The 27,110-nt window shown below is 45.6% G+C and overlaps 2 protein-coding genes across 9 annotated transcripts in view; one reads left to right on the top strand and one right to left on the bottom strand.

The window, feature by feature from the left end:
* The window catches only part of RAB37 (RAB37, member RAS oncogene family), a 61,343-nt gene that overhangs the window by 22,285 nt on the left and 11,948 nt on the right, over positions 1-27,110 (bottom strand). The window lies entirely within an intron of this gene.
* CD300LF (CD300 molecule like family member f) lies at positions 1,414-22,055 on the top strand. Of its 8 annotated transcripts, none has more exons than XM_058561521.1 (8): positions 1,414-1,617; positions 15,451-15,780; positions 17,389-17,524; positions 18,200-18,253; positions 18,346-18,458; positions 20,201-20,223; positions 20,536-20,676; positions 21,178-22,055. In XM_058561521.1, exons 1-8 carry the CDS (start codon positions 1,575-1,577, stop codon positions 21,331-21,333), a joined length of 996 nt encoding a protein of 331 aa, XP_058417504.1. In that variant the 5' UTR covers positions 1,414-1,574; the 3' UTR covers positions 21,334-22,055. The 8 variants fall into 8 exon arrangements, with proteins under 8 accessions (XP_058417504.1, XP_058417503.1, XP_058417511.1 ...); XM_058561520.1 differs by having other exon boundaries at positions 18,191-18,253; XM_058561524.1 differs by having other exon boundaries at positions 1,417-1,617; positions 17,461-17,524.

The following is a 27,110-nucleotide window of genomic DNA, read 5'->3' as shown; positions in this document are numbered from 1 at the left end:
TCTCCATTCTTGATTCAAAGGGGAATCCTCCTTGGGTAAGCTGGGCCCAGGAGGGCCTGGGATCAGAGGGTTGGGCCACAGGCAGAACTTTGAGCAGCTTGGATGCTGTTCGTTCCTTACTTCCCATGCCCGAAAAACGAAAGGCCACTCTACAACCCTCAAAACATTTGCCCCCTTGTTTTTCAGGGCTGTCCCATCTTGCTTAACTCCTCGGCCATTTCCCCCGGAAGCCGAATGGTGTCCCTGTTTGTAGAGGCCCGCTGTCTCTCAGTGTAAGCGGACAGTGCCCGGCAGAGGACAGGCTTACTGAGCAGTGGGGGCCAAGGGCTGACGGGGCCCTCACCCCGTATAGTGGACCTTACTCTATGGTCTGGAGATATGTAAAGTGAAAGGCTGTCTCTAGCCACATCCTGGAAAAGCCCCGGCTTCTCAGCTGCTGTGTTTTTCCATGTAAATACCCCTCGTGCACACCTACTCATTCCTGACTAGGGTGTGAGGGGCTTTTGTCCCTCTTTGGGACTCATTTGCTTCTCAAGAGGTTACAGGGCGTATGTGACACATTGCAAATGTGGCTCCAGGAGCAAAATATGAGAAAGGCTCTATCTTTTCCTGACCCAGGCTTGTTGGGACCCTGATGGGGGAGGGAGGATGAGGGATGGGCACCAGGTTGTCAGAGAGAAGGGAATGAGACCACAGAGCAGGTGCTTCCTTTCTTCCTGCTTCACCAGACAGTCATTATAAGGTGGGGGCTGTGGAGGGAGGGGTAACAACCATGAGCAATGAGCTGGTTTCTTCGGAAAGGAGCCCACGGTATTCAGGTTTCTGGAAGATTCAGGCTGGTGTCAATATCTACAGGCTCTCAGCTGGTGCGCTGGGGCATGGCAATAAGAGTTTCTGGTATGTTCTCAGGACAGAGGCCCCTCTTGCCCACTGGACCAGTGGCTCCCTGCTCACATGCCTGTACTCTTTGAGCTCCTTTCTTTGTAGTCTGGGTTTTGAGGTCCCCTCACCCCCTCATGCCAGTCTCTGGTCTAGAATCTCCCCTCTGGCTTTCTAACTTTGACCCCAGCCCCCTTAATGTGGTTGAACTTCTGACCTTCTGGGCTTTTGAAACTCTGGCTACACCTGCAATTCCATGTTTAGGGCATTGTGTCCAATAGCCTTGGCTTTCTAAGACCTCTCTGATGGAGCTGGGTTCTCCCTGCCCTGCTCTTCCCACCAGGGAGGAGGATTGAGTAAGAGCGGCCTGACCCAGTGGGTCTGTGTCTGTAAGTTTCCACAAGATGCAGAAGCAGTGGCCAAGTTCTCTTTTCGGAGAACCTATCGTGGCCCTAAGCAGGGAGGTGTTTCTCAGAAGCTTATTCATGGTCACTATGACTTCTTGCATTGCTAACTGCCTTGAAATTTCACCCATTCCACCTCCTTCCTCTTTTAGTTTTGTTCGCCAGTGGCAAGTGGCTGAAGGAGGAAGTGTGAGAGCGAGAGTGAGCAAAAGCAGAGGGTTGGGAGATGGAGTCGAGGCTGTAGTTTGCTCCTGCTGACAGCTTGACCCACGGGACCCGTGTGGAGAGAAAATGCACCTGCTGCTGCTCTTACCCCTCCTCTTCTGGCTTTCAGGTGAGTGGAGCCCGGGCCTGCACTCGTGGGAAAAGCTTATCGGGCAGGAGGGAGTGGCTGGTAGAGGGAGGAGGGGGCCCAGCCGGCTGTTCTGCTGAGAAGCCAACCCCGTTTCTAAGTAGTTCCCAGTAATGAGCCTGTGTGTTTTATCTGCTCAGTCAGTCGCCCAGTGTTTCAGTGCCTACGGTTGCCAACACAGGAATATCGATGTGGCCTTCATAATGAACCCAGCACAAGGCATCACTCCTGACCACCAATTAACAGGGCTGCTGATTCAGATTGGACAGACTGGCGGGCCTCCTAGGTCAGGGAGAAGCAGAGAGCCCTGGTTGCTTGGGAGAGCTGGTGAATACTTGCTCCCGCACTGTGACCTTTGAGAGCGCGTCATGAGCAAGGGAAGGCTTCCAGGAAGAAGTGAGGGTGGACAGGGCTTTGAAGGAAGGAAAGCAGGGAGTCTGCCAGACAGGGAGGGGAGGGGATTCTAGGCATTTGGGGTAGAAGGAAATAGAAGGAGTTGCTGAGGGACAGGAAAAGTCAAGAGGAGGTAAGCTTGGCAGGGACAAAGAGGAAAGGAGGGGCTGAGATGTGAGAAGAGATAGAGGGTTGAAGTAAACTTCAAGTTGATGGATACTATTTTGATTAAAAATTAAGGGGATTTTCTTGACTTTGAAGTGTTCGAAGGCCTCCGGGCTCAGTCTCTGGGCTTCTTCTCTGTCTAGAGTCACCCCCTTGCTCTTCACTCCTCTCCTGGCTGTAAATACCATCTCTGTACAGATGACTCCCAATTTTGTATCCCTAGCTTGGACATCCCCCTGGACTCCAGAATCTTCTGTCCGAGTGCCCGTTCAACATCTCCACTCAGGTTTTGACATTTCAAATGTGGCCTGACGACATCTTCCCCCTCAAATTCCTTCCTCTCCCATTTATGTGTTTGGCAACTCCAACCTGGGGGGCAGCCATCTCTTCTCTCATATCCCATCATGATCCTTTGAAAATGTAAGCCAGATCCTGTCTCTCCTCTGGTCAAAACCCTCCAATGACCTCCCATTCTACTCAGAGTAAAAATCCAAAGTCCTTACAGAGGCTACAAGGTGCTCACCATCTGGTTCCCTACCACATCATCTCTCTGGTCTCCTCTTCTCTGTTTCCCCTGGGTCAACCCATTCCAGCCACACTGGTCTCTTAGATGTTCTTTGAACGTGCTAGGTACACTCCTGCCTCAGGGCCTTGGCACTTGCTGTTCTCTCTGCCCAGAATGCTTTTCCCCAGAAAGCCACAGGCTCCAGTCCCTCACATCCTTCATGTCTTTGCTTCTTATGAGTCTTCCATTGATGACCCTAATTCCCTTGCATTATTTTTCTCTATTGTTTGTTCCCTCCCTTCCCTCACCTTGATAGAATATAAACTTTAGGAGGGTGGGGATTTTTGTGTTTACAACCATACCAGGTACAGATTAGATGAATACTAAGTGTTAGTTGAATGAGTGAAGGTATCTAATGGAGAGGGAATAATATAATTGCTATAACCCCCCACCCCCGACACAGACCAATTTTTTCTCTTTCTGCTTTCATAGAACTGAACAATTGAGACTCTTTAATAGGAGAGGACACACATTGCTCATGAGGATGTAAAATGGTGCAGCCACTTTGGAAAATAATTTGACGTTGCTCAAAAAATCAAAAATGTGGTTACCACATGACCCAGCAAGTCCACTTCTAGGTATATACCTAAGAGGATTGAAAACATATGTCCATGTAAAAACTTGTATGCAAATGTTTATGGCAACATTATCTATAATAGTCAAAAAGTGGAAACAACCTAAATCTGCGTTGACTAATGGATAGATAAATAAAATGTGGTATTCCCATGCAATGGAATATTATTCAGCTATAAAAAGAAATGAAATGCTGATACATACTACAACATGGATGAACCTTGAAAACATTATGCTAAGTGGAAGAATCCAGACACAAAAGGCCATACATTGTATGATTCCATTCCTATGAAACGTCCAAAATACCTAAATTCATATAGGCAGAAAGTAGATTACTGGTTGCCAGGGGCTGGAGGGAGGGAGTAAGGGAGCATGATTCTAATGAGTATGGAGTTTTTTTCTGGGATGATGAATGTTCTGTAATTAGATAGTGGTGATGTTTGCACAACTTTGTGAATGCCCTAAAAACCACTGAGTTGTACACTTTAAAGGGTGAATTGTATGGTATGTGAACTATATCTCAATAAGAAAATAATCAAGCAGCAGAGCGAAGACTTGGGAGCAGGAGAGTTCTCCTGAGAAAGTTTCTGGGTAGCATTTGGCATGTGTGTGGATCTGAGCCTCTGGAAGGAGTATTCATGGCAACCGGACAGCCCTTTATGATTTGTGACTCTTTCATGAGGTCGAATTTGATCACTCATTCCATCAATCATAGAAATGAAAACGATTCTTCCAGGAAGTGATATGTGCTGTGCGGAAAGTCGAGCTAGGTGCCCTGACACAGTGAGACTCAGGGGGCGGGTGGGAGTGGGGGCGTTCATGGGGCGGACAGAGAGGAGCCCTCTGAGGAGGAGACATCTGAGCTGAGGCCTGGAAGATGAGAAGGAGCAGGCACGTAAGATCAAGGACAGCTTTCCAGGCACAGGGAACAGCAAGTGCAAAGTCTCTGATGTGAGATGAGCTTGGCCATGGCAAGTATGAGGAACGGAAAGGCCAGTGTGGCTTTGTTGCCTGCTTCAGAACAGCCTGGCAGGGCAGATCGGGAGGACATGACTATCTCTTTGGGTAAGAGTCTTAGGGGAGGAGAGTGACGTGTCCAGGGCCACAAGGCTGGTAAAGGCAGAGCTGGGGGTGGTTCGTGGATGCTCAGCACTGAGTTTCGGTGTAGAAATGGAGAAGGCAGACTTTGGGAGAGATGTTAGGAGACAAATTGGCAAAATAGGGAATATGTATAAAGGAATGCTTTTTTTTCTGAGATCTGGAAATAGGGGAACTTGATGGTAAGCAGATGTGAGAGTAGTGCTGAGGTGTGTGTGCTTGTGTGCCTGTGGTTTGAGCATGACTGAGGCAGAGCGGGAATGTCTGTCGTAAGTGAGCAGGCACAGTTGTGTGCTAATTAGGAACCGAGTTGCCAGCGTGAACCTCTGCCACCTCTCACCACAGAACTTCCAATCACAATTAACAAATTTACCTGGCACTGCTTCCTGCTTCTAAAGTGTTCATTGTTTTCGAAGTACAGTCATGTGCCGCATAATGACATTTCGGTCAAAGATGGACCGCATGTATGACGTGGTCCTATAAGATTAGTACCATACAGCCTAGCTGTGTAGTAGGCTATACCATCTAGATTTGTGTAAGTACACTCTGTGATGTTCGCACAATGATGAAATCGCCTAACGACCCATTTCTCAGAACGTATCCCCGTTGTTAAGCGATACATGACTGTACACAAGAAAAAAAAATCAACCTGAAAGTTCCCACTGGGCTTTATAGGATTCACTTTCTGTGAGAAAGGAAGAGATTTTTAATTACTCGTTTTTCAGAGAAAAATTAGCTGCCTTGTCCAACTTAAGCCTCACCATAGGTGGTGGCAGAGAAGGACAAGACCCCAGATGTGCTGACCCAGAGTGGAGACTAGCTGATGGATGTCCTGTGCCGTGCTGGAGGTGGGGTCCAGTCTTGACTGTCACTCCCTGACCATGAGCCAGTCATCTCCCCCTGGGGCTCAGCTCCCTCCTGATCTAGGATTATTCCTGATCATCTAGGCTGTGAGTAACCATGCCCGATGAGGATGCTGCTCCTTGGAACTCAGGGCTGTCTTCTGGAGGCAGGGTTCAGACAGCAGGATGGGCGCTCCGCTGAGGTTGGTGGGGAGTGGGCGCCTGGACAGAGGGGTCCAAGAAGTGAGTGGAGCAGATGGTTCAAGAGTCAGGCCCAATACCAAATGCTCAGATGAGACAGGCTAACAGGGCAACTAAGGATGGAATGGCCATCTACTAGTTTCTTAAAGCTGCTATGACAAATTACCACAAATTTGGTGGCTTAAAATAACACAAATTTATAATGTTACAGTCTGGAGGTCAGAAGTCTAAAATGGGTCAACAAGGCTGTGTTCCTTCTCGTGGCTCTAGGAAAAGAATCTGATTCCTTGACTTTTCCAGCTTTCGGGGGCTGCCCATATTCCTTGGTGTGTGGCCCCACATCACTCCAACTTCTGCTTCATCCTCGCCTCTCATTCTCTGACTCTCACCTCCCTGCCTTCCTCTGATAACGACCTTTGTGGTTATACTGGGCCTACCAGGATAATCTCTCTGTCTCAAGATCCTTAATTTAATCACATCTGCAAAGTCCCTTTTGCCATGTAAGATTGAACATATTCACTGGTTCTGGGGATTAGGATGTAGACATCCTGGGGAGCCATTATTCTGCCTACCACACCGTTAAACAGCCCTGTCTGGGCATTGAGCTAACATCTCTTGCAAATCCTCCTCTTTTTGCTGAGGGAGATTGGCCCTGGGCTAACATCCATGCCCGTCTTCCTCTACTTTATATGGGACGGCGCCACAGCATGGCTTGACAAGTGGTGTGTTGGTGCGTGCTCAGGATGCGAATCTGCGAACCCCGGGCCACCGAAGTGGAGCCCGCGCACTTAACTGAAACACCACTGGGCCAGCCCCTGGCATTAGTTTTTTCTCCTATGATTTTGAAAGTAATAAATGCTAATTGTTGATACTTAGGAAAGTGCAAAAAAAATGAAGAATTAGGAAAAATAAAAAACCTTCTGTCTGTAATCCTAATGCCCAAGGCAACTAGTTGTTAACGTTTTGGCTTATTTCCTTTTAACCTTTTTTTCTACGCATATTTTAAAAGTTCGTTGAAATTATATTATATATGATATTAAAAAAAAAACATTGTCGCTTCATATGAGGATTTCCACATCATTAAAAATATTTCTAAGCATAATTATCAGTGTCTGCATTATATTTCATTGTACACTTATTTCCCTGAATGATAGAAGTTAACCTTTTTTTCTTTATTTTTGCCGTTATAAATAATTATGTAATGAATCTTTTTTTTTTTTTGCCGAGGAAGATTTGCCCTGAGCTAACATCTGTCACCAATCTTCCTCTTTTTGTGTGTGAGCAGCTGCCACAGCATGGCTACTGACAGACGGGTGGTGTATGTCCGCGCCTGGGAGCCAAACCTGGGCCGCCAAAGTGCAGCACGCTGAACTTAACCCCTAGGTCACTGGGGCTGGCCCATAATGAATCTTTGTGCACACACTTTTGTTAGCCTCTCTGATTATTTCCTGAGCACCAAATCCTATAAACATAATTACTGGAGCAAAGGGTGTGACTATTTTTGGTACATACAACTGCCGTATTGCTTCTGTAGCGGCTGAACCACTTACATTCGCACCAGCAGCTTCTCCCTGTACCCATTCCGCCTAACCCATCTCAGCAATATGTTCGTCATAAACACATGGTTGGTTTGTTATGAGAAAAATGGCGTTGTCTTCAACATTTTTTATTTGCTAGGTTATTTAGATTTAACATTTTGAATTTTATTATCCACCTGAATTTCCTCTTTGTGACTTGACTCTTCTTGTCTCATCAATTTTCCAAATGGGATCATAACGTTTTTCTTGTATATACTCTTTATCAAGGGAAAAGATGTTAATTATTTTCCATATTATTCATTCTAAATATTTCTCCCAGTCTGTTCTTTGCCTTTTCAGTCTTTTCTATTGGTGTGTCCAAGTGTTACATTTGTATGTAGTCAAATTTACTGACTCTTCCTTGTGTGATGTTGTCCATTAATTTTTTTTTTTATTTTTCCCCCAAAGCCCCAGTAGATAGTTGCATGTCATAGCTGCACATCCTCCTAGTTGCTGTATGTGGGACGCCGCCTCAGCATGGCCGGACAAGCGGTGTGTCGGTGTGTGCCCGGGATCCGAACCCGGGCCGCCAGCAGTGGAGCACGTGCGCACTTAACCGCTAAGCCACGGGGCCGGCCCCAGATGTTGTCCATTAATCTTAAGTTTAGGAAGTTCTCCCTTTCACTCAGAGATTCAATAAAGATTCACTTCTATCTTCTTCTACTTTAAAAAATGATGTGCTGTTTTATGCTGACCTCCCTAATCTCCCTGAATTTACCTATGGAGCTCGCTGAGAGGTGGCAGCATCCTAACCCTCCCCTCCCCCACTTAGCTTTTTAGTCTTCTGTGGTGCGTATGAACTTCTTCGATAGACCAGGCCTGTTTTTAGGCTATTGACTGTTCTATTGATATGTTCATCTGTTCTTGCTAGATTTCTAAGCTGGTTTCTTTTTTATGGCCTGATACTGTTTTAATATCTGACAGGGCAAGTCCTTCCTCATTACTTATCTTTAAAATGCTAGAAATTCTCATTTGTTCATCTTTTTTTTAAAGATTTTATTTGTTTATTGTTTCCCCCTAAAGCCCCAGTAGATAGTTGTATGTCATAGCTGCACATCCTTCTAGTTGCTGTATGTGGGACTCGGCCTCAGCATGGCCGGAGAAGCGGTGCGTCGGTGTGCGCCCGGGATCTGAACCCGGGCTGCCAGCAGCGGAGCGCGCGCACTTAACCGCTAAGCCATGGGCTGGCCCTCATTTGTTCATCTATTCCGATAATCTCTAGGACAGTCATGTGTCACCTAATGACATTTCAATCAGTGACAGACTGCATAAACGACAGTGGTCCTATAAGGTCTATAGTATGTAGCCTGGGTGTGTAGTAGGCTATACCATCTAGGTTTGTGTAAGTACTGTAGAGGAGGGAGAAATTTTCCTCTATCTTTCTAGCTTCTTCTGGATGGTCTAAGAATTAAATTGACATGAGAAAAAGAAAAAGAAGTTTAATAGCATATATACATGGGAGAAACCCAGGAACACTGAATAACTTGCCAAAATGTCTAAAGCCCTCACCTTAAATATCATCCTCAGCTAAAGACAGAAGAAGGTGTTGGGGGTGGGGAGAGTCAGGGACTTCAAAGGGAAGGAAGGCAATTCACAGGTAGGTGAAAAGGAGCAAACGTTTGGAAAATAAGTGTTTATCCGGCCACACAGAGACAGAAGAAAACGGAGGGGAGCCCAACAAACAGACTTTTCTGTGTTCCTCCCTGTCCACCACCTAGTTCGTGTTATGCTAAGGTCACTTCCTGAGACAGGTTTTTTAATCTGCATTCTTTTAGGCAGTTGAGGGCGAGGTAACAAGAAAAATTTTCTGAGTCTTTTGTTTCTCAAAAATAATCAGCCTAGAATAATCCTCATGTTAAAGAGACACATTTTGGGGTGGCAAATTTTGTTCACCTTCAGTACACTCTGTGATATTCACACAACAAAATCGCCTAACGATGCATTTCTCAGAATGTATCCCTGTCAGTAAGTGATGCATGACTGTGTGTGTGTGTATATATATATAAGAGATTATCTGAATATATACACACACCCACATATACACATATACCAAAGATTCTCTAAAAATGCATATATGTTCTAAAAATGTTCTGGGGGTTTTTGAGTTAAATCTATAGATTCATTTGGGAAGAAGGAGACTTTTTACAATATATAGGATTTTCATTAAAGATCATAATACAGCTCTTCTTTTATTTAAACTTCTTATATCTCTCAGTAAAATTTCATTGTGTCTGTGTGCATTTTTTTCCCTACAAGTCCTGATTGTTTCTGTTAAGGTTATTCCTAGGTACTTAATATACTTTTATTACTATTATAAATGAGCACTTTTCCACTTTATTTTCTATTTATTACTGCTTTATAGGAAAGCCATTGATTTTAATATACTTATTTGTATATTTAGCCACTCTATTGAATTCAATTATGAATTAAAATGCTTTTTAATTTAAGATTTAAAAATTTTCTCTAAATGTTATTATTTTTTCCCAACAGTTATATATTTTATATTTTCCCATGTCTCACTACATTGGTCAGAAATTTCAAAATCACGTTACTATATACATTGAGAACTCATGTTTTGTTCATGATTTCACTTGGATTGCCTATAGTTTTTCACTGTTAAGAATAATTTGGCCGCCGGTTTATGATATTCTTAAAAATTTTCTTAATTGTGGAAAATCACGCATGTACAGAAAAGTGGATAGATCATCAATGTCCAGGTTAATACATTATTATAAAGTACACACCAACATCTCACAATAGTTGTGGTATTTGCTGAGGTTTTTGATAGATTATCAGATAAAGAAATTTCTACTCTTATTTTGTTAAGAGTTTTTTTAAAAAATCATGACTGGGTGTTGAATTCTATCAAATAGTTTTGTCTGCATCTCTTGAGATGATTATATGATTTTTCTGCTTTCCTCTGTTAATGTGGCATACTCATATTAAACTTATTGATTTTCTAATGTTAAGCAATTTTGCATTCTTGGCATAAACCTAACTTGGTGATAATGCATCATCCTTTTTATGTATCCCTGGATTCAGCTTGCTGATTCTTTGTTTCAGACTTTTGCATTTATGTTCATGAGTGATATTTGCCTATAATATTTCTTTCTCCCACTGCCATTGTTAGGTTTTGACATTAAGATAATGCTAATCTCATTAAATGGACTTGAGATTGCATCCTCTTTTCCTATGTTATGAATTTTTTTCCTTTATTGTGAAGTTTTACATTATTGTTTGTCGGTCACCATATAAATGCATCCCTTCACCCCTTGTGCCCACCCCCACCCCCCTTGCCCCTTGGTAACCACCAAACAGTTCTCTCTGTCTGTGTGTTAGTTTATCTTCCACTTATGAGTGAAATCATGTGGTGTTTGTCTTTCTCTTTCTGGCATGTGCTATAAAATTTTTTGTGTAAGATAAACATTATTTCTTCCTTAAATGTTTGGTATATCTCTCCATTGCAGCTATATAGGCGTGGAGTTTTCCTTTGGGGAGGTTTTTTTTTTTTTTTTTTTTTTTTTTTTTTTTTTTGTGAGGAGATCAGCCCTGAGCTAACATCCGCCAATCCTCCTCTTTTTTTTTTTTTTTGCTGAGGAAGAGGGCCCTGGGCTAACATCGGTGCCTATCTTCCTCCACTTTATATGGGACGCCGCCACAGCACGGCTTACCAAGCAGTGCGTCGGTGCGCGCCCGGGATCCGAACCAGCGAACCCCGGGCCGCCGCAGCGGAGCGCGCGCACTTAACTGCTTGCGCCACTGGGCCAGCCCCTCCTTTGGGGAGGTTTTTAATAACGGATTTAATTAATTTTAATAGTTGTAGGATTATTCAGGTTTTCTATTTCTTTTTGTGCTGATTTTAGCATTAGTATTATTTTTGCTAGGAATCTGCTTATTCCATCTAAAATTTCAAAGTTTTGGCATAAACTTGTTTAGTCATCCTTTCATTATACCATTCCCTTATTATCTTGTCGTCTTATTATCTTTTTAGTGTGTGCAGGATAAGTAGTGGTGCCCCCTGTTCATTTCTGGTATTGATTATTCAGACCTCCTCTCTTTCTATCATGAATCTGTTCCTCAGGTTATCTGTTTATTTATTTATTTTTAACCACCTCTTGGCTTTGTTGGTCTTCTCTATTATCTTTGTCTTCTAATTCGTTAATTTTTATTCTTATCGCCATTATTTCCTTCCTTCTACTTTCTTCTTTTCCTCCTACTCCTCTTTCTGTTCTTTGTCCAACTTTTGAAATAAATGTTTAGCTTATTAAATTTAAGCCCTTTTTTGTTATCTAATATATGCATTTAATTACAAAGTGTCCTTAAGCATAACTCTAGATGTATTCCACAAGATTCTTTTAAATTAAGGTATAATTTACATATAGTGAAATGTATAGATCTTAACTGTACAATTCTGCAAGTTTTGACAAATGCATATAACTTGTAAGTTCTATCAAGAGACAGAACATTTCCATCACCCAGAAAGTTCCTTGGTACCCTTCCCAATCTTTCCTCCACCCAGGAACCAGTGTTGTAATTTCTATCATCAAAGATTAATTTGCCTGTTGTAGAACTTCACATAAATGGGACCATAAAATATGTTCTCTTTTGCATCTGTCTTTCACTCAGCATGTTTTTGAGATTCATCCGAGTTGTTTTGTGTATCACTAGTTCATTCCTTATTATTCTATAGTATGCCATTGATGTGAATATGCCACTCTTTGTTTATCCATTCTCCTGTTGATGGACATTTGAGTTATTTCTAACTTGTGGTTATTATGAACAAAGCTGCTATGAAAATTATTTTTGTGGACATTTGTTTTTACTCTTCTTAGATAAATATCTAGAATTGGAATTGTTAGGTCACAGGGTAGGCACATGTTTCATTTTATAAGAAACTGAAAAATACTTCTGCAGTGTTCCAAACTGGTTGTATCATTTTACACTCCTACTTTATGTGTCATCGGCCATTTGGATGTCTTCTTTTGTGAAGTGTCTGTTCAAGTCTTTTTGCATTTTAAAAGATTGGGCTGCTTTATTTTTATTGTTGAGTTGTAGGAGTTCTTTATATATTCTGGACATGAATCTTTTTATGGATATTTATATATTGTGTATGAAAACTTTAGACTGTATCAGAATCTCTGGCAAAGCCGAAGTTCATAGTGGTGACAGCTGGAGACAATTTTACCACAAACAGACAGACCTACACCACCAGATAGATGTCTGCTAGGAACAGAAGTTGGGTTACACACTCGAATTGCTTTCTGTGACATCCACGGGGAACTGAGACAACTACACACTGTGCCTAGGGGAAAGATGAGTTTTTAAGGTTTCTTTTGTTAACTATGAAAAAATTTCTGCATCACAAAGGAAAGACAACATTAAGCTAAATATTCAAAAAAAGAATCCACTTGAAAATTATTCACAGGAAATAAAAACACACCTGAAAATGGTTTACAGAAAATAAAATTTAAAATGAGGGAACAAGAAGTCCCTTTAAAAACCTGATCTGATTATAGACAACATAAAAAAAAATTAAGACTCATTACATTTTAACATAAATAAACACACTACATATCCAAACTTTTGTGACATGGCCAAAGCTGTATTCAAAGGCAAATTCTTAGGGAAAAGTCTGCAGTTCTCCAAAAAGTAAAACATAGAGTTACCACGTGACCCAGTAATTCTGCTCCTAGGTATATACCTGAGAGAACTGAAAACATCTCTATGCAAAAATGTGGTTATGAATGTTCATAGCAGCATTATTCGCAATAGCCAAAAAGTGGAAATAACCCAAATGTTATCAACTGATGAATGGGTAAACAAAATGTGGTTTATCCATACCATGGACTATTATTCAGCCATAAAAGGAATGAAATACTGATACGTGCCACAACGTGGATGAGCCTTAAAAACGTTAAGCTGAGTGAAAGAAGCCAGACACAAAAGTTTGTACATTGTATGATTCCATTTATACGAAATCTCCAGAAGAGGCAAATCCATAGAGACAGAAAGTAGATTGTCTCTGTGGTTGCCAAAGGCTTCAGGGAAAAGGGAAGTGGAGAGTCACTGCCAATGGTATAGGGTTTCTTTCTGAGGTGATGACAATGTTCTGGAATTAGATAGAGTTGATGCTTGCATAACTTTGTGAATATCCTAAAAAACACCAAAGTATACACTTTAAAAGAGTAAAATTTGTTGATATGTGAATTATATCTCAATTTTAAAAGTGGACAAAAGTAAATTCTTAGTCTTAAACGTGCTTTAATTAATTTTAGAAAGGATGAAAATTATCACAGTCTTTAACTTAGCAAATTGGAAAAAGATAAGAAGTTGTAATCGCAAGGAGATAAGAGGAATAAAATTATACATATGAGAAATTAATAATTTAGAAAATAAAAACAGTAACATTTATCAACTAAATCTCAGAACTGGTTTAATTTAGGAGAAAAGGAGGAGGAGGAATAATGAAGGAGGAAATCTTGTGCACATGTAATCAATAAAAATAAAACAGAACATGTAATCAAAATGTGTAATTATAATACATACAAAAAATTTAATTTTAAAAGTTCCACAATTTAATTGTGGAACTTTATGTTAATACATACTCCATAAAATAGATAATGTTCTGGGAAAAACAAAACAAAACAATAGAATTGATTCAAGACCAATCAAAAAATTTGAACAGGTCAATATTCACGGGAAAAAAAATTAAGTAATCAAAGAATTTTGACCCCATTAAGGAATATGCCAGATAATTTTTTAAGATTGTAAAGAAACAAAAATTCCTTTGCTATATTTATGTTCTGATCTCAGAGCACAAAAAAGATAGAAATCTGCCAGATTAATTTTGTGAAACTAGCATATCTCTAATATCAAACCTTGACGAAGACAGCACGAAGAAAATGACAGAAAAGAGCCTTACGTCTGAGCATAGATCTGGAGTTGAGCCCCGAGAGGCAGCTTCAGCAGCAGATGGGGTTTGGGTAGCCCATACTATATTGCTGTTGTTGTGTCTAATTAAGCCAGTGTTTTAAAATTGAGAGGTTTCACAAAAAAATCCAGATTTCTGCTACTCCGCTACTCCAGAAAAATGAAAAGATCTGAAACCACATGGCCCGCTTCTCGCATGAGGACAATGGCTGCAGTGGAATGGGGCTGTGCCTGGGTCATTTGCTCTGCAGATTGCCGGGGTCCTCCCTGCTTCCCAGTGTCTGTCACTGAGGCCTAGTGTGAGCTGCCACTTTTTATCATGCTTAAAGTGTTGTTTTTCCTACAGTAAAGAAACATTTCCCTGTATTCTGACTCTTTCAAAGGTGAGAAAATGAAAGAAAGAACAAGAACATATATTATAATAAAATGCTACTTCACTCTATAATACTTGCCTTACTGCAAAGCTATTGTATTCAAGATAGTAAGGATTGGCATAAGGATAGACAAATAGATCAATGGAACAGAGTGGAAAATCCATAAATAACTCACTTATTTGCTTTTTTAAAATTAATTAATTAATTTACTTTTGTGAGGAAGATCAGCCCTGAGCTAACATCCGATGCCAATCCTCCTCTTTTTGCTAAGGAAGGTTGGCCCTGGGCTAACATCCGTGCCTATCTTCCTCTACTTTATATGGGACACTTGCCACAGCATGGCTTGACAAGCGGTGCATCGGCCTGCGCCCAGGATCTGAACCTGCCAACCCCAGGCGGCAGAAGCAGAGCATGTGCACTTAATCGCTGCGCCACAGGGCTGGCCCCCTTATTTGCTTTTTGACAAAGGAACCAAAGCTATTCAACTGGAAGAAAATGGGGACTGTATGATATGGATTCCATAGCACATGGAGACCGTTTAGAATCACTGTTTGGGTCAATTTCAAAGGCATTCCTGCCAGGGTGGTTTACTAGAAACCGCTAGAACCACTAGAAGCCATTAGAAGCATTAGGAACAGTCTTGCTACAGCCATGAGATGCGGATGCTTCTGCTGGATCTCCTGAGGTCATGGGTACAAAGTCAGGGCAGCAATCATTCTCCTGGGGAAATGGGTATTTCCTCCCCATCAGACCAGTATAACACAGAGATGGTTGCAAAGGGACGTTGCTGGGAATATAAAGATTTATTGGCTGTAGATTGGGGGAGAGGGGTGAATTATAGGAAGCTGTTATTGCTCAGTGTCAACACTTTTGTTTCTTTGAGATCTGTAGTTGTGCTCGTAAGTGATTTTCCTGGTGGTTTTGACCCAGTAGAAGTTTAAAGGACAAAAGGTCTATGTTGTGGAAGGTGTATTCCTTCCTCGACTGCTATTTAACTCGACAGGCCCTGGGATTTAATGGAGCTATTCGCAATGCAGGAGGCTGTGGCCCTGCCCTCAGGGTGGGAGGTGACAGGTATATGGATTTGTGTTTTCCAGGCTCAACTGCCATCAGGGGTCCAAAAGCAGTGAGCGGCCTGGAGCGGGGATCGTTGACTGCGCAGTGTCGCTATGGCCAAGGGTGGGAGACCTACAAGAAGTGGTGGTGTCGAGGAGCCGATTGGAATCTCTGCAGGATCCTTGTTAAAACCACTGGATCAGAGCAGAAGGTGAAGCAGGGCCGTGTGTCGATCATGGACAATCAGAGAGACCACGTGTTCACCGTGACCATGGAGGAGCTCAGGCAAGACGATGCGGACACTTACTGGTGTGGGATTGAGAGAACCGGAGCGGACCTGGGGGACAAAGTTAAAGTGACCATTGACCCAGGTAAGGGTGTGTATGTGTGGATGTGTCGCTTCAGGGCCTGCTCTGTCCTGGTCCCTGAGGTCCCTCTCCAGTGACTTAACCATCACTCAGAGAGAGTTGTCACAGAGGGTGGTTGAGTCCTGGGAGGGGCTGGGCTTCTCTTAGATGCTCTCGTGGCTTCCAGGGCCTCCTCCAGGAAGGGATCAAGCCTTTCTGGGCACAGTTTTTTTCTCTGCACAGCTCAATGCCTGAGTGTATTGCCCTTAGAGATCAAGGTGATGGTCTCGGTTTCAGTCCATGGGCCAAAGGGACCCCATTCCATGGGACCCAGAGACCCCAATTCCTGCCAGTGCTTTCCTGGGATCTCTGGTGCCCAGGTGTACCTACTCTTTGTGGAGTTTGGGCCTGGGACTTCATAGCTTCTGTTCCCACCACTGTTCCATATCCAATCTCAGGGGGAAAGAGGCCCAGCACAGTCGGGGCTCTGTGGTTAATTCCTGAGGTCTGGAAAGGCCTCCACAGTCAAAGGGCTGTTCGTGGTGCCTGACATCCCATCATGAGCCTTTCACACATCTGGACTTAGTGATGTTCTCTTCCTAAGTCCTTCTAGAATGCAAGCACTCGTGGGAGGGGCAGCTCAGAGGTCGCAGGGCCTCAGTTTGCACGAGTTTATCTGTTGGGCGCTGCTTCTGCTGACCCTTGGACAGGCAGCACCAGCTCACAGCGCACTTGTGGCAAGGAGGGGGCACACGTCAACAGAGCCCCCACCACCCCTGGAACCTGTGAGGCCTGTTGCACTGGCAAGGCGCAGCTCGGCCATTGTCTCATGGAATCCTGACAACATTCTTGAGAAGTAACTGTCCCCATCGTGGAAGTTTAATAAGTTGTCCCAAGTAAAGGCTCTTCCTGAACCTCATGATTTTGTTCAGGGCTGGTCCTGACCTTAGAGGTCACAGATCTTGGGTGTGTTAGCCGCCAGGTAAGCCCCATTCTGGTCCTGTCCTTGCTGGATAAATAAGACAGGGGAGGGGGACGGCCCCGTGGCTTGGTGGTTGAGTGTACGCACTCCGCTACTGGTGGCCCGGGTTTGGATCCCGGCCACGCACCAATGCACCGCTTCTCCGGCCATGCTGAGGCCGTGTCCCACATACAGCAACTAGAAGGATGTACAACTATGACGTACAACTATCTACTGGGGCTTTGGGGAGAAAAAGGGAAAAAAAGGAGGAGGATTGGCGATGGATGTTAGCTCAGGGCTGATCTTCCTCACACACACACAAAAAAAGACAGGGGATGCATTGGCCGAGGCCCTGTCATAAGCAGCAGGAGTGTTTCAAGTCCAGCTGAACTCCAGCTCCCTTGTCCTGAGCAATCCTGGGCCCCCTCTAGCCCTCCTAGGGCCTGCTTGACATCCTCCCTGGACCTGTGCCCAGCCCCACCTGCCTCTGAGGCTCTGCGTCTCCTAGAGGCCAGGGAGATGTGAGTGGTCCAGGCTCTAGGCCCCTCCTCACGGCCCTGCTCCAGGCTCCTCAGGCCAGGGCAGCCCTCAGCCCCTAGGCTCAGAGCCACGTGCGGGGCTGCAGGCGGGTTAGCAGGGAGAGTAGTGTGTAATCTGGTCTGTGTGCCAAGCACCAACTACAGCGTCAACCACCACCTCCACCACCACCACCACCACCACCACCACCACTACCGTGTCCACAGCACCAGTCACCCCAGAAGAGACCCAAGTCTCCCCGACTCTGACCAGCTACCACTCTGACAGCAGGTAAGCCAGCTCCGATGCTGCTGTTCCCTGTACCCACTTGGCCCAAAATTCTCTAATGGGGGAACACTTTGTGGTCCCAGGTCCCAGCCAGAGCTTGTCTCTGGAGCCTCAGGTTCCTCTGAGAGGTTGAGGATGCTGGGGGCTCTTCTCATTTGCTCTCATAGCTGAGTGGGCCAGAAATCTGAAATCAAGGTGTCCGCCAGGTTGGCTCCTTCTTGAGGGCTCAAAGGTAGAATCTGTCCCATGCTTCTCTCCTAGCTTCTGGTGGTTGCCAGCAACCCAAGTGCTCCTTGGCTTGTGGCAGCATCACTCCAATCTCTGCCTCTGTCGTCAGATAGTCTTCTCCCTGTGTGTCTGTGTGCCCAAATTTCCCTTTTATAAGGACACCAGTCATTGGATTAGAGCCACTCTAATCCAGTATGACCTCATTTTAACCTGATTACATCTGCAAAGATGTTATTTCCAAATAGGTCACCTTCACAGGTTCTGAGTGAACAGGAATTATGGGGGTGCGGGACACTATTCAACCTAGCACAGGGGGCAAGTGTAGGACCAGAGAGACCTTTTCAGAGCCTGATGCTATAGAATTTCTGTTAGGCTTCCAGCCCCATTGAAACTACCTTGTGGAACTCGCTTCTCCTTTTTTGTTTTTTAACCATCGTTGAGAGCACCTAGGAGTGGGGGTTTCCAGGCTGGAAACCACAGGCCTGCAGGTCAAAAGGTCCAAAGGTGTGTGGCCCTCCCTGCTACCAGGTGGGTGGGATAAGGCCCAAAGGCAGGAGGTAAGCCAGGGTGCATGGGGTGTCCTCTGTTGTTTCCAGTGGTGCCTCCATAGAGCCCAGCGTCCTCATTCCCCTCATCTTTGCCGTGTTGCTGCTTCTCTTGGTGGCAGCAGCGCTCTTGGCTTGGAGAGTGGTGAAGCGACAGAAGAAAGGTGAGAGGACCAGTGGGGGCTGGGCTGGGGGTGGGCTGGGTGGAAGTGTGCGGGGCCAATGGCCAGCATTGTCACCTGGGAGCCATCTGGCCAAGGGACTATGCACATGGTCTGGAGGGCACTGTCCCAAAGGCCACCGGCAGTTGCCAGTCTGAGGTACTGGAGGGAGGCCTGGAGCTTGTAGGTGAGCTCAGGAGGCTTTGGCATTCGCTGTCTGCCATGTGTCTCCCTCCCTGCTCTTCTCTTCTCTCTGACCCGCCTCCCTCTCTGTTTCCTGGTTTGGCTCTTGGTGGCAGAGGTGGCAATGGCCTTAGGCAGGCAGCCCATCTAGGGTGCCTAGATACTTTAGTGGAATTCATGTGGGAGACACACACACACACACACACACACACACAGAGGAGTGAACACGTGCACATGTGTGCACATGCAACATAGCCGCCTCGCACACACATATGCACACATGAGGACCTGTACATACATCACACACACGCGCATGTACACACATATGCGCAGAGCCCTCTGGGTTTGAGCCGAAAGGTGGGTTGTGACTCCTACTTTTGTCCTCCTCTGACCCGGCCCTTTCTCAGGCCCACGTGCTGGCTCTGTGGACATCTGCTCTTTAGGAAAGATCCTCTTTGCTCATGATCCCGCACTCATCAACCACGAGGTCTGGCCTCAACCAAACCCTTTCCTGTCTGGTTCTACTTCCACATTCTCATGAACCCACTGGGAACCTCCCCTTCTCAGAACCCACTGGGACCTAAGCTCTCATGGGGCCTCTCCAACATTCCCCCTTCCCGCAGCCTGACGAATCTTGTAGTCCAGGAGGAGTGGAGCCTGAGTCCTGTTTATCATGTTTTCTCCCAAATGTATCATCTGTGACCTAAGTGCTAAGTACTCTCTGTGCTCCTCAGTATCCAGACTTTTGAAACTAAAAACCAGGGGGAAAAGCCTCTTGTTTCTTTGTTGTCTCTAAAGCAGGGGCCATGAGGGGTTGGGGTGGGGCTAAGGGGCAGAAAGAAACAGGCAGCAGCGAGCACCTGGAAGCTGATCCACGCTGTGCTGACCCAGCGCACGCTCTCCACTCGGAGGGCAGCTTGGAGCAATCCTGTCTCCGCAGACATCTCTCACTGATGGGGCACTTGTGTGCCAGGCACAGCTGGCACTGGGAATGCCAGGAAGGGTTGGGCCCAGCCACCCAGCAGCCCACAGCCCGCCTGAAGACTAACCAGAATTCAGTGGGACAAAGGCGATGAGACAGCATAAATCAAGTGCCCTGGGAGCCGAGGAGGGAGGGATTAGACTGCTGGGTAGCAGGGGAAGGTAGGTTGACTTTGAGTTGACCCCTGAAAGACAAATCAGGTAGAGAAATAGTGGAGTTACAGCTAGAGCTTCCAGCAGAAGTTATAGGCTGAGCCTGGATTGTGCAGCAGGAAACTTAATCCCAGGGGAGCTGATGGCTGGCAGGGCCACCTGATCAGTTCATCACACAGTTCTGTGATGTGGGGAAGGGATGGGCTGAGGTCTCCCTATTTCTCAGGTGGAGAAATGGAAGCTTGGAGAGGTGAAGTGACCAGTGTCACAGAGTGTGTCCTCTGAGGAGTCAGAATTAGATCCAGGTCTCCTCTCTCTGAGCCTGGAGCCTAAATCACCTCTTTTCTTCCGTATTTCTCTTCCCCAGAACTGGAGGCCCTGCAAATCTCGGCATGGGCTTTCTAATTCTGATTGTTTTTATCTTTTAGCTCCTGGGATATCCCCAGAGCAGGTAAGAGAGTTCCTGAGGTCAGACCAGAGATACCAGACAGCTCCTTCCCCTCCTTCCTCATTTTCCCTCTCCCAGGAGCACCGAGGTCCAAATGTATCAGACAAACCATGTGCCAAAGGGTCCACATACTCACGGCCCAGCTGCAGGGGGGATGGGGTGGGGTGCGCTGGAAACAGCCAGAAAGGAGGAGGGCTGGGAGGGGGCAGGAGTGGGAGACTGAGAGGAAGCTGGGAGAGGGGTGCCCAGGGAAGCAGAGAGGTTCCTGTCACTCCTCGGAAGAGGAACCTGTGCTTCCTCTCCTCCGTGCTCCAGCCCCTGGAGAGCGACCTCTGCTATGCAAACCTGACCCTGCAGCAGACCGGAACCTCTCCCCGCCCCTCCCGGAAGAAGTCCTCCAGAAAGCCCAGTTCCTCTGCCCAGGCGGACCAGGTGGAAGTGGAATACGTCACCATGGTGTGTGCTTGGTGGGGCTGCTGGGGGGCTTGGAGCCAGATCTGCCATTGCACCCCCTTTGAGAATGGGATTTATCCTGCCCATGTGGGCACAGAGGAGGACAGTGGGCGCTGGGAAAAGCTGCAGCCACTTAAAGACTTGCCTGCCGGGCTCCTGCAGGCTTTTGGCCTCTGGGAGTGTCTCCATACCAGGTCTCAGCACTGGGGACTCAGAGACCGATCAAACATGGTGTTTGTGCTGGGCCCTGGAGACCCAGATAGGCCCAGTGACCTGGGCTTCCATGGGGAACGTGCTGCCCTGGCCCGGAGCTGGGGGAGAGTGTCTTCTGCTGTGGCTGGAGCTCAGGGTGCCTGGCAGAGTGGAGGGAGGGGGAGCTAGAGGGCCTGGGACTGGACTTCAGAAGCCTTGAAGTGTCTGTCCCCCCAGCCTCATCGAAGGCCTCCTCTGTTGGTGGGCACAGCCTCCTGCCAGCCTCTCTGACCTGAGGGCACTTGATTACAGGCTCCCTTTCCAATGGAGGACATTTCCTATGCGGCTCTATCCTTGGACACCTGGGGACAGGAACCAACCTACAGCAACATGAGCCACCTCATCACCCACACCCCCAGCAGGAGCCATGAGGAGCCCACGGAATACAGTGCCATCAGGAAGCCTTAGCCTGTGCTCCAGGACCCCCACTCCAACTCCACGTGGCCTGTGGGCACGTTCCTACCTCGTCTGCTTTCTGCCCACAGTCCCCTCACGGGTCCAAGCGATGACTGAGGCCTTTGGCTGATCCAGCCAGCATTACCTCTTGCTCTGACCTGGGCTCAGGGGGCTTCTGGGAGATAGACAGGGATCTCTCCTCATCACTTCCTCTCCCACAGAGCTTGGGAGGGACTAGTGCTATGCTCCAGGGCTGCCGAGGGAGTAATAATGATGATGATGATAATAATAGTAATTGACCTTTATTTATCACTTACCATATATGATGGACCATGGCCCCCCAAAATATCTGCATCCTAATCCCCAGGACCTGTGAACCTTATCTGATATGGCAAAACAGGCCGTGTAGATGTAACGAAGGTGAGGATTGGAGAAGGGGAGATTATTCTGGATTATCCGGATGGGCCCTAAATATAATCACAAAAGTCCTTACAAGAGCGACATAAGAAGTTCCCAAGAGAAGGAGGCAATGGGATGATGGAAGCTAGGTTGGAGTGGCCAGAGCTGAGGAACACCGCCACCTCTAGAAGTTGGAAAAGGCAAGGAACGGATCCCCTCCTGGAGCCTCCAGAAGGAATCAGCCTGCCGACCCCTTGACTTTAGCCCAGTGAAACTGATTTCGTACTTCTGGCCTCCAGAATTGTAGGAGAATAAATTTGTATTGTTTTAATTAAGCCACTAAATTTGTGGTCATTTGTCACAGCAGCAACAGGAAACACGTATGCTGTGTGGCAGGTGCTCTTCCCTAAATGCTTCACTTACAGTAACTCATTTAATCCTCACGACAACCCTGTGAGGGCACCTTTGTTATTGCCCCGGTTTACAGATGAGGAATCGAGGTGCAGAGAGGTTGAGTGACTTGCCAAGTTTTATTACTGGCAAGTGGGTGAGTTGGAATTTGAACTTGGGCATTTTGGCTCCAGAGTCTGGAGTCTGGGCCATCACCCTACACTACGTGTGTAAGGAGGATAGTGTGTGTGTCTGTGTGCGAGCGCACGTGTCCGTATGTGTACACACACAGCTACTCACACAGGGATAGTTAGCGAGTATTTACACACGCCGGACTCGCTGCCTTTATTCTAAAATCCTGGCAGCCTTCCCTCCAGAATGTGTCCTGAATCCCGTCCCGGCTCATCCAGGCAACCATCGGTCCCCTGCCTGGAGTCTTTCTTTCGTTCTCTGCCCCTGAGTCTGTTCTCCTCCCAGCAACCAGAGTGACCTTCTAAAGCACAGACCTGACCACTCCCTGTGTATCACCTTCTGGTGGCTTCTTCCGCAGCCCACAAAGCCCCGGGAACCATGTGTCCCTGCCTGCCCTTTGACCCATCTCCCCCACTCTCTCACTTGCTCTGCTCCGTCCAAGCCAGCCTTTCTTACGTCCTTCTAACAAGAGAAGACTTGCTCCCTTCTCAGAGCATTGGCACTTGCTGTTCCTTGTTTCCAGAAAGCTGTTCCCGCAGATACGTGAATAGTTAGCTTCTTTTCATCATCACATCTCAGCTCAACTGTCCCCTCTCAGAGTGGCCTTCCCTGACCCCGCTAGTAGCAGTAGCCTCTGCTATGCTTCTGATTCCTCTCTGTCACGTTGCCCTGTTTTACTTCCTTTGTAGTATCTACTACTTTCTGAAGTTACTGACTTACTGGCTGTGAGTTTATTGTTTCCCCCCTCCACCAGGCTGCCTGAGGTGTGGGCGTTGTCTCCTTCACTGCTGTACCACCTGTGCCTAGTTTAATGTCTGGTACTGGTAGGTTCTTGAACGTTTATGTGTTGACTGAATGAATAAGTAACGTGATAGTTCAGACTTGGAAACCCAGAGCAAGCTTTCAGGAGCAGGGACACCTGTGTCCATCATTCTAGGAAGGGAGTCCTGGGCCACCTGGGCAACCTAAGGAATTTCAAGATCGACTTTTCAGAAGCATGAAGTGGAGAGACTTCTTTCTCCCCTCCTGAAACCAGGGGAGAGGTGAGGAGCCATGGTTCTTCCCAAATGGAGGACAAAGGTCTATTACTTCACTTGGGTCTCTTTTGGTGGGGGTTGGGATGAAGTGCCAGGGAAAGGAGTCACAGCTTGGGACAAAGTGACAAGCTATGCCTGGGGCCACAGGCAAGTGCCCCAGCAGGTACGGGGCCGTAGAATTGTTTAGTGGGCCATTATCAGTGTGTTCTGGGGCAGCCCGACTTCTCACAGCTGTGGACACCCCAAGTGGTCTGGAGGAGGTGGCCTTGGTGGATGGCCATGCCAGCGTGTGCTGCTCGTCGCTCCTGCTCCCACTCCCTGAAAGATGATCCCCTAGAATCTTAAGGGCTTCACCATCCTGGAGAAATTTGCAGATCCCAAGCATGTTTGCACATTCTTGGGCTGGTCACTTAAACTTGTTGCGTCAGAGTGATACTATTTTTGACTCAGGCTGTTTCAAGATTTACAGAGCAAGGAGGGCCTACAGAGAGATCTTGGAATGGAAAAGCTCAAAGCAGAGCAAAATTAGAGTGAGTTGAAGTATAAGAATAAAAGTCATAACAGAAAGTCTTGAGCCGGTGCGTCACTGTGCCATTGTAACTATTGTGCATAAAGTGGCTTTGTTGCTGAGTTTTTAAGCAGCCAGCACCAAATAGAATCTATACACACATGCTTATGTTGGATAGTAAGGAATTCATCATTTCTGGTAATTTATCACAGATGCTAGTGAAGAATACTGCCATGAAACTTTCAATGTAAATCTAGAAACACAGGGAAGACTAGAATTTAGCTCAGTTTGGTTTGGCTGGAGGAGTCTGGTTGCTTTATCTAGACGGTGGTTATGGGCTGGAGATGGAAGGTTCCAGCAGCCTGGCTGAGAGGAGGAAGGGTAAATCAGCTTAGAAAGACAGATCCGCTCTGATCACTTGTAATTGCCTTATTCAAGCTTTAAAAAGTGTCTACCAGATATATCACCAGATATCATTTTTGTCCAAAATTCCAGCCATCTGGATTGGTGGCTGTCTGAAAAGGGATCTTTTCATGTCCTCAGAGATAAAGTTGTCTAGCCCATGACATTTGTGAAACCTGTCTAGTCCATTCCATAGCTGGACAGAGCAGATTTCTAACTGGTTTTCCTCATGGGAAGCGTTCAGGTTCTTTAGGGCTTGGGTCATGGCTGCAGGAATCTGCTTTGAATCCAGCCCAATTTGTTCAAGCCTGAACTGAAGTTTAGAGCGTGCTGGAGAAGTAGTCAGGGGTGGGGGAAGGGAGGCAAACATATGCAAGAGGTTTGAAAGGAAATTGTTTCATAATCTTTATAGACTGGCATGTCGGTGTTGTCTCAGCCGTGTCCGGCTGCTGCATAAAGACGCTGCTAAGGTGGATTTTGGTGCTGGACTAGCACCTTTACTGCAAGGGGGAGAAAGTTCAGATAGGGTTCCTCTGGTCTGAGTGAGGGTGGCGTTTACTATTTTGCTGTATGGTTTCCAGGAAAGCACATTCTGTGAAGACAGACGCCAAGATATTTGACCATCCAGCTGTAATTGAGTTTATTTATAGCCTGTCTAAAGTGGCTGGGGTTTCCCTACTTTGGTTTTTGAATTATTAATATTTAACTATTCCACTTGACAAAAATTGTAGGGTTTGGGCAGTCTCCCTTTGAGAACTAGAGGCATATTACTGGCTTTCAGAAGACAGAGCCTTTTTGAGAGTCAGTTGAGGGAGAAAAATATACTGGGCTAGTAATCTTCAAAATACACGATTAAGATAAATGTTGGATTGAAGTGAGGCTGAAAGGCTACCTTAGCTTGACACCTTGAAGATGGAGTTCATAGCCGCTTAGCCTTGGAAGGGCCAGACTACTAAAATCAGTTGATTTCATGTATCCATAATTTTTTAGATTGGGAAGGACTTACATAGTGGTCAGCTTTTTATTTTACCAAGTAGGTGCGTTCTTATCCAATGTAATTGGAATTGATAATCAGTCAGTTCATTGAAAAAGTTGGTTAACTCAGGAAACCATATAAGAGATATATTCTTTCTCTAAATGCTTTATTTTGACTCAAAATATCTAAATGTGGAGTAATTTGCTAGTATTTTGATATAGACTTAAACCTTTCCTTTGCTTATGTCTGCTGGAGGAAGGGGCTCATTGCCTTTTCTGCACAAACCACGCCCACGTTGCACTGTGCTGGAGCTCCAGTTCCAGTTTCTCTAACATGGAGCAAGACATTCTAGACGTTTATGAAGCAATCTGATTGCAAAACCTTTTTTCATTTTTATGTTTTCACTCTGAATATTTTACAGTTCTCTCACTCATTCCTAATTTGAAAGCATTTTTTAAAAATGACATGCTTTTATTGAGTCTTTCCAAAGCATTCCACTTAGTTTTTGTAGAAATAACAGCTCTCTTTTTGTTTACACTCTTGTTTCATTGGTCAATATCTTTTCTGTTTACATTCTTGATTGATTAGTTTCTGGATGAATTAACTAAATTACATAATCATGATTAAAATGTATGGCCGGCCAAAACAAGTTTGGGCCCCGACACAGCTGACTTGTTTAAACATGCACCTCAACAGGTGAGAGCAGAAGTGAGCGAGCCTTCAGGGGAAGATTCTACCAGTTGCCACAGCAGTCAAGTCAGTGTGTTTCACCAAGAGACTGAAGGGTGTTGGTTGATCTAGTAAGTTGGTTAAGAAAGGGATCAATTGAGAAAGTTTCTGCTAAACTATGTGTTATGACCATAATTTCATAAAAGAAAGGATTTGAGCACCCCAAGTCAGAATAGTGGGCAGTGCTTCCCAAGAAAGGCCAGTTGTAACTTTATGCCAACACGGATTTGTGTTGTGTGTGCATCATCTCCTACAAATTGATTGATACTTTGCTAGTACTCACATATGGACTAAGGATTGGCAGCCATTGATCTTGTTCACACTATTCTCTAGACATGGATTCTCTCCACTACGTCCCAGCTGGTATGGTCTAGCATGCCCCTAAAGGCCTCTAGTAATCATATTTGTTTGGATGCTGGCTACGGTTGTCACTCATGAGGGCCACATGGCCCTATATCAGTTGGGAAAAGGGCTCCTTCAATCACTCAGATTCCCCTGCCCAGCACAAGCCCTTCCCCAAAGTAGTCTGCTGTGATCGCAAACTCACATGGCTCTGTCCTGAGGGTGTGTGGTTCTTGCATCAAGGAAGGGTGAATGACTCATTGGTTTGGCTGAAGGAAACTCTGAGGACAGGTTCAGAATTAAGGAAGGGGTGACACTCTGTTCCTAAGGGTCAGCAATAGAGAAGAGACATTTTGAACCCTGTGTGGGAGAAAATCTGCTCTTAGCAGATAAGAGAGTCTCTGGTGTTCTCTATAGGTTTCAGAATAAAAATTCCATCCTGAGGAGTTTCTGAAGGCTCCCACATCCTCTCCATCACCCTTCCTATCTTCTGTACCTCAAACCCAGATATCCCCCAATCCTGTTGTTTATTACCTTATTGTCTCATTTTAAGTTATAAAATATTTGATGTATACTATATGTCTACACAACATATATATATGTTGTAAAGGATAATGAAACAAACACCCACATACTCACCACCCTACTGAGGAAATGAAACACTACCAATACCACTGAAGCAACATAGCTCATTATTTGCCTTTTTTTTTTCTTCCAAGGAGGAATATGCTCGCATAAGGTGGCTCTAGGGATCCATCACAGCCCTTGGCCCACTCTCCTTGCCTTCGCATTAATTAGTAAAGTCATCAGATGA

Source organism: Diceros bicornis, chromosome 18 (assembly GCF_020826845.1).
Source record: "Diceros bicornis minor isolate mBicDic1 chromosome 18, mDicBic1.mat.cur, whole genome shotgun sequence".
NCBI lineage: Eukaryota > Metazoa > Chordata > Mammalia > Perissodactyla > Rhinocerotidae > Diceros > Diceros bicornis.
This window is presented reverse-complemented; position numbering and strand designations above follow the sequence as displayed.

What these genes read in the sequence shown, in the direction of transcription:
- CD300LF (XM_058561520.1), top strand. Translation starts at nt 1,575, where the DNA reads ATGCACCTGCTGCTGCTCTTACCCCTCCTCTTCTGGCTTTCAG. An exon ending in GGTGAAGCGACAGAAGAAAG is followed by an intron (nt 18,459 to 20,200) that starts GTGAGAGGACCA and finishes TTTATCTTTTAG; the next exon opens with CTCCTGGGATATCCCCAGAG. An exon ending in CTGGGATATCCCCAGAGCAG is followed by an intron (nt 20,224 to 20,535) that starts GTAAGAGAGTTC and finishes TCCGTGCTCCAG; the next exon opens with CCCCTGGAGAGCGACCTCTG.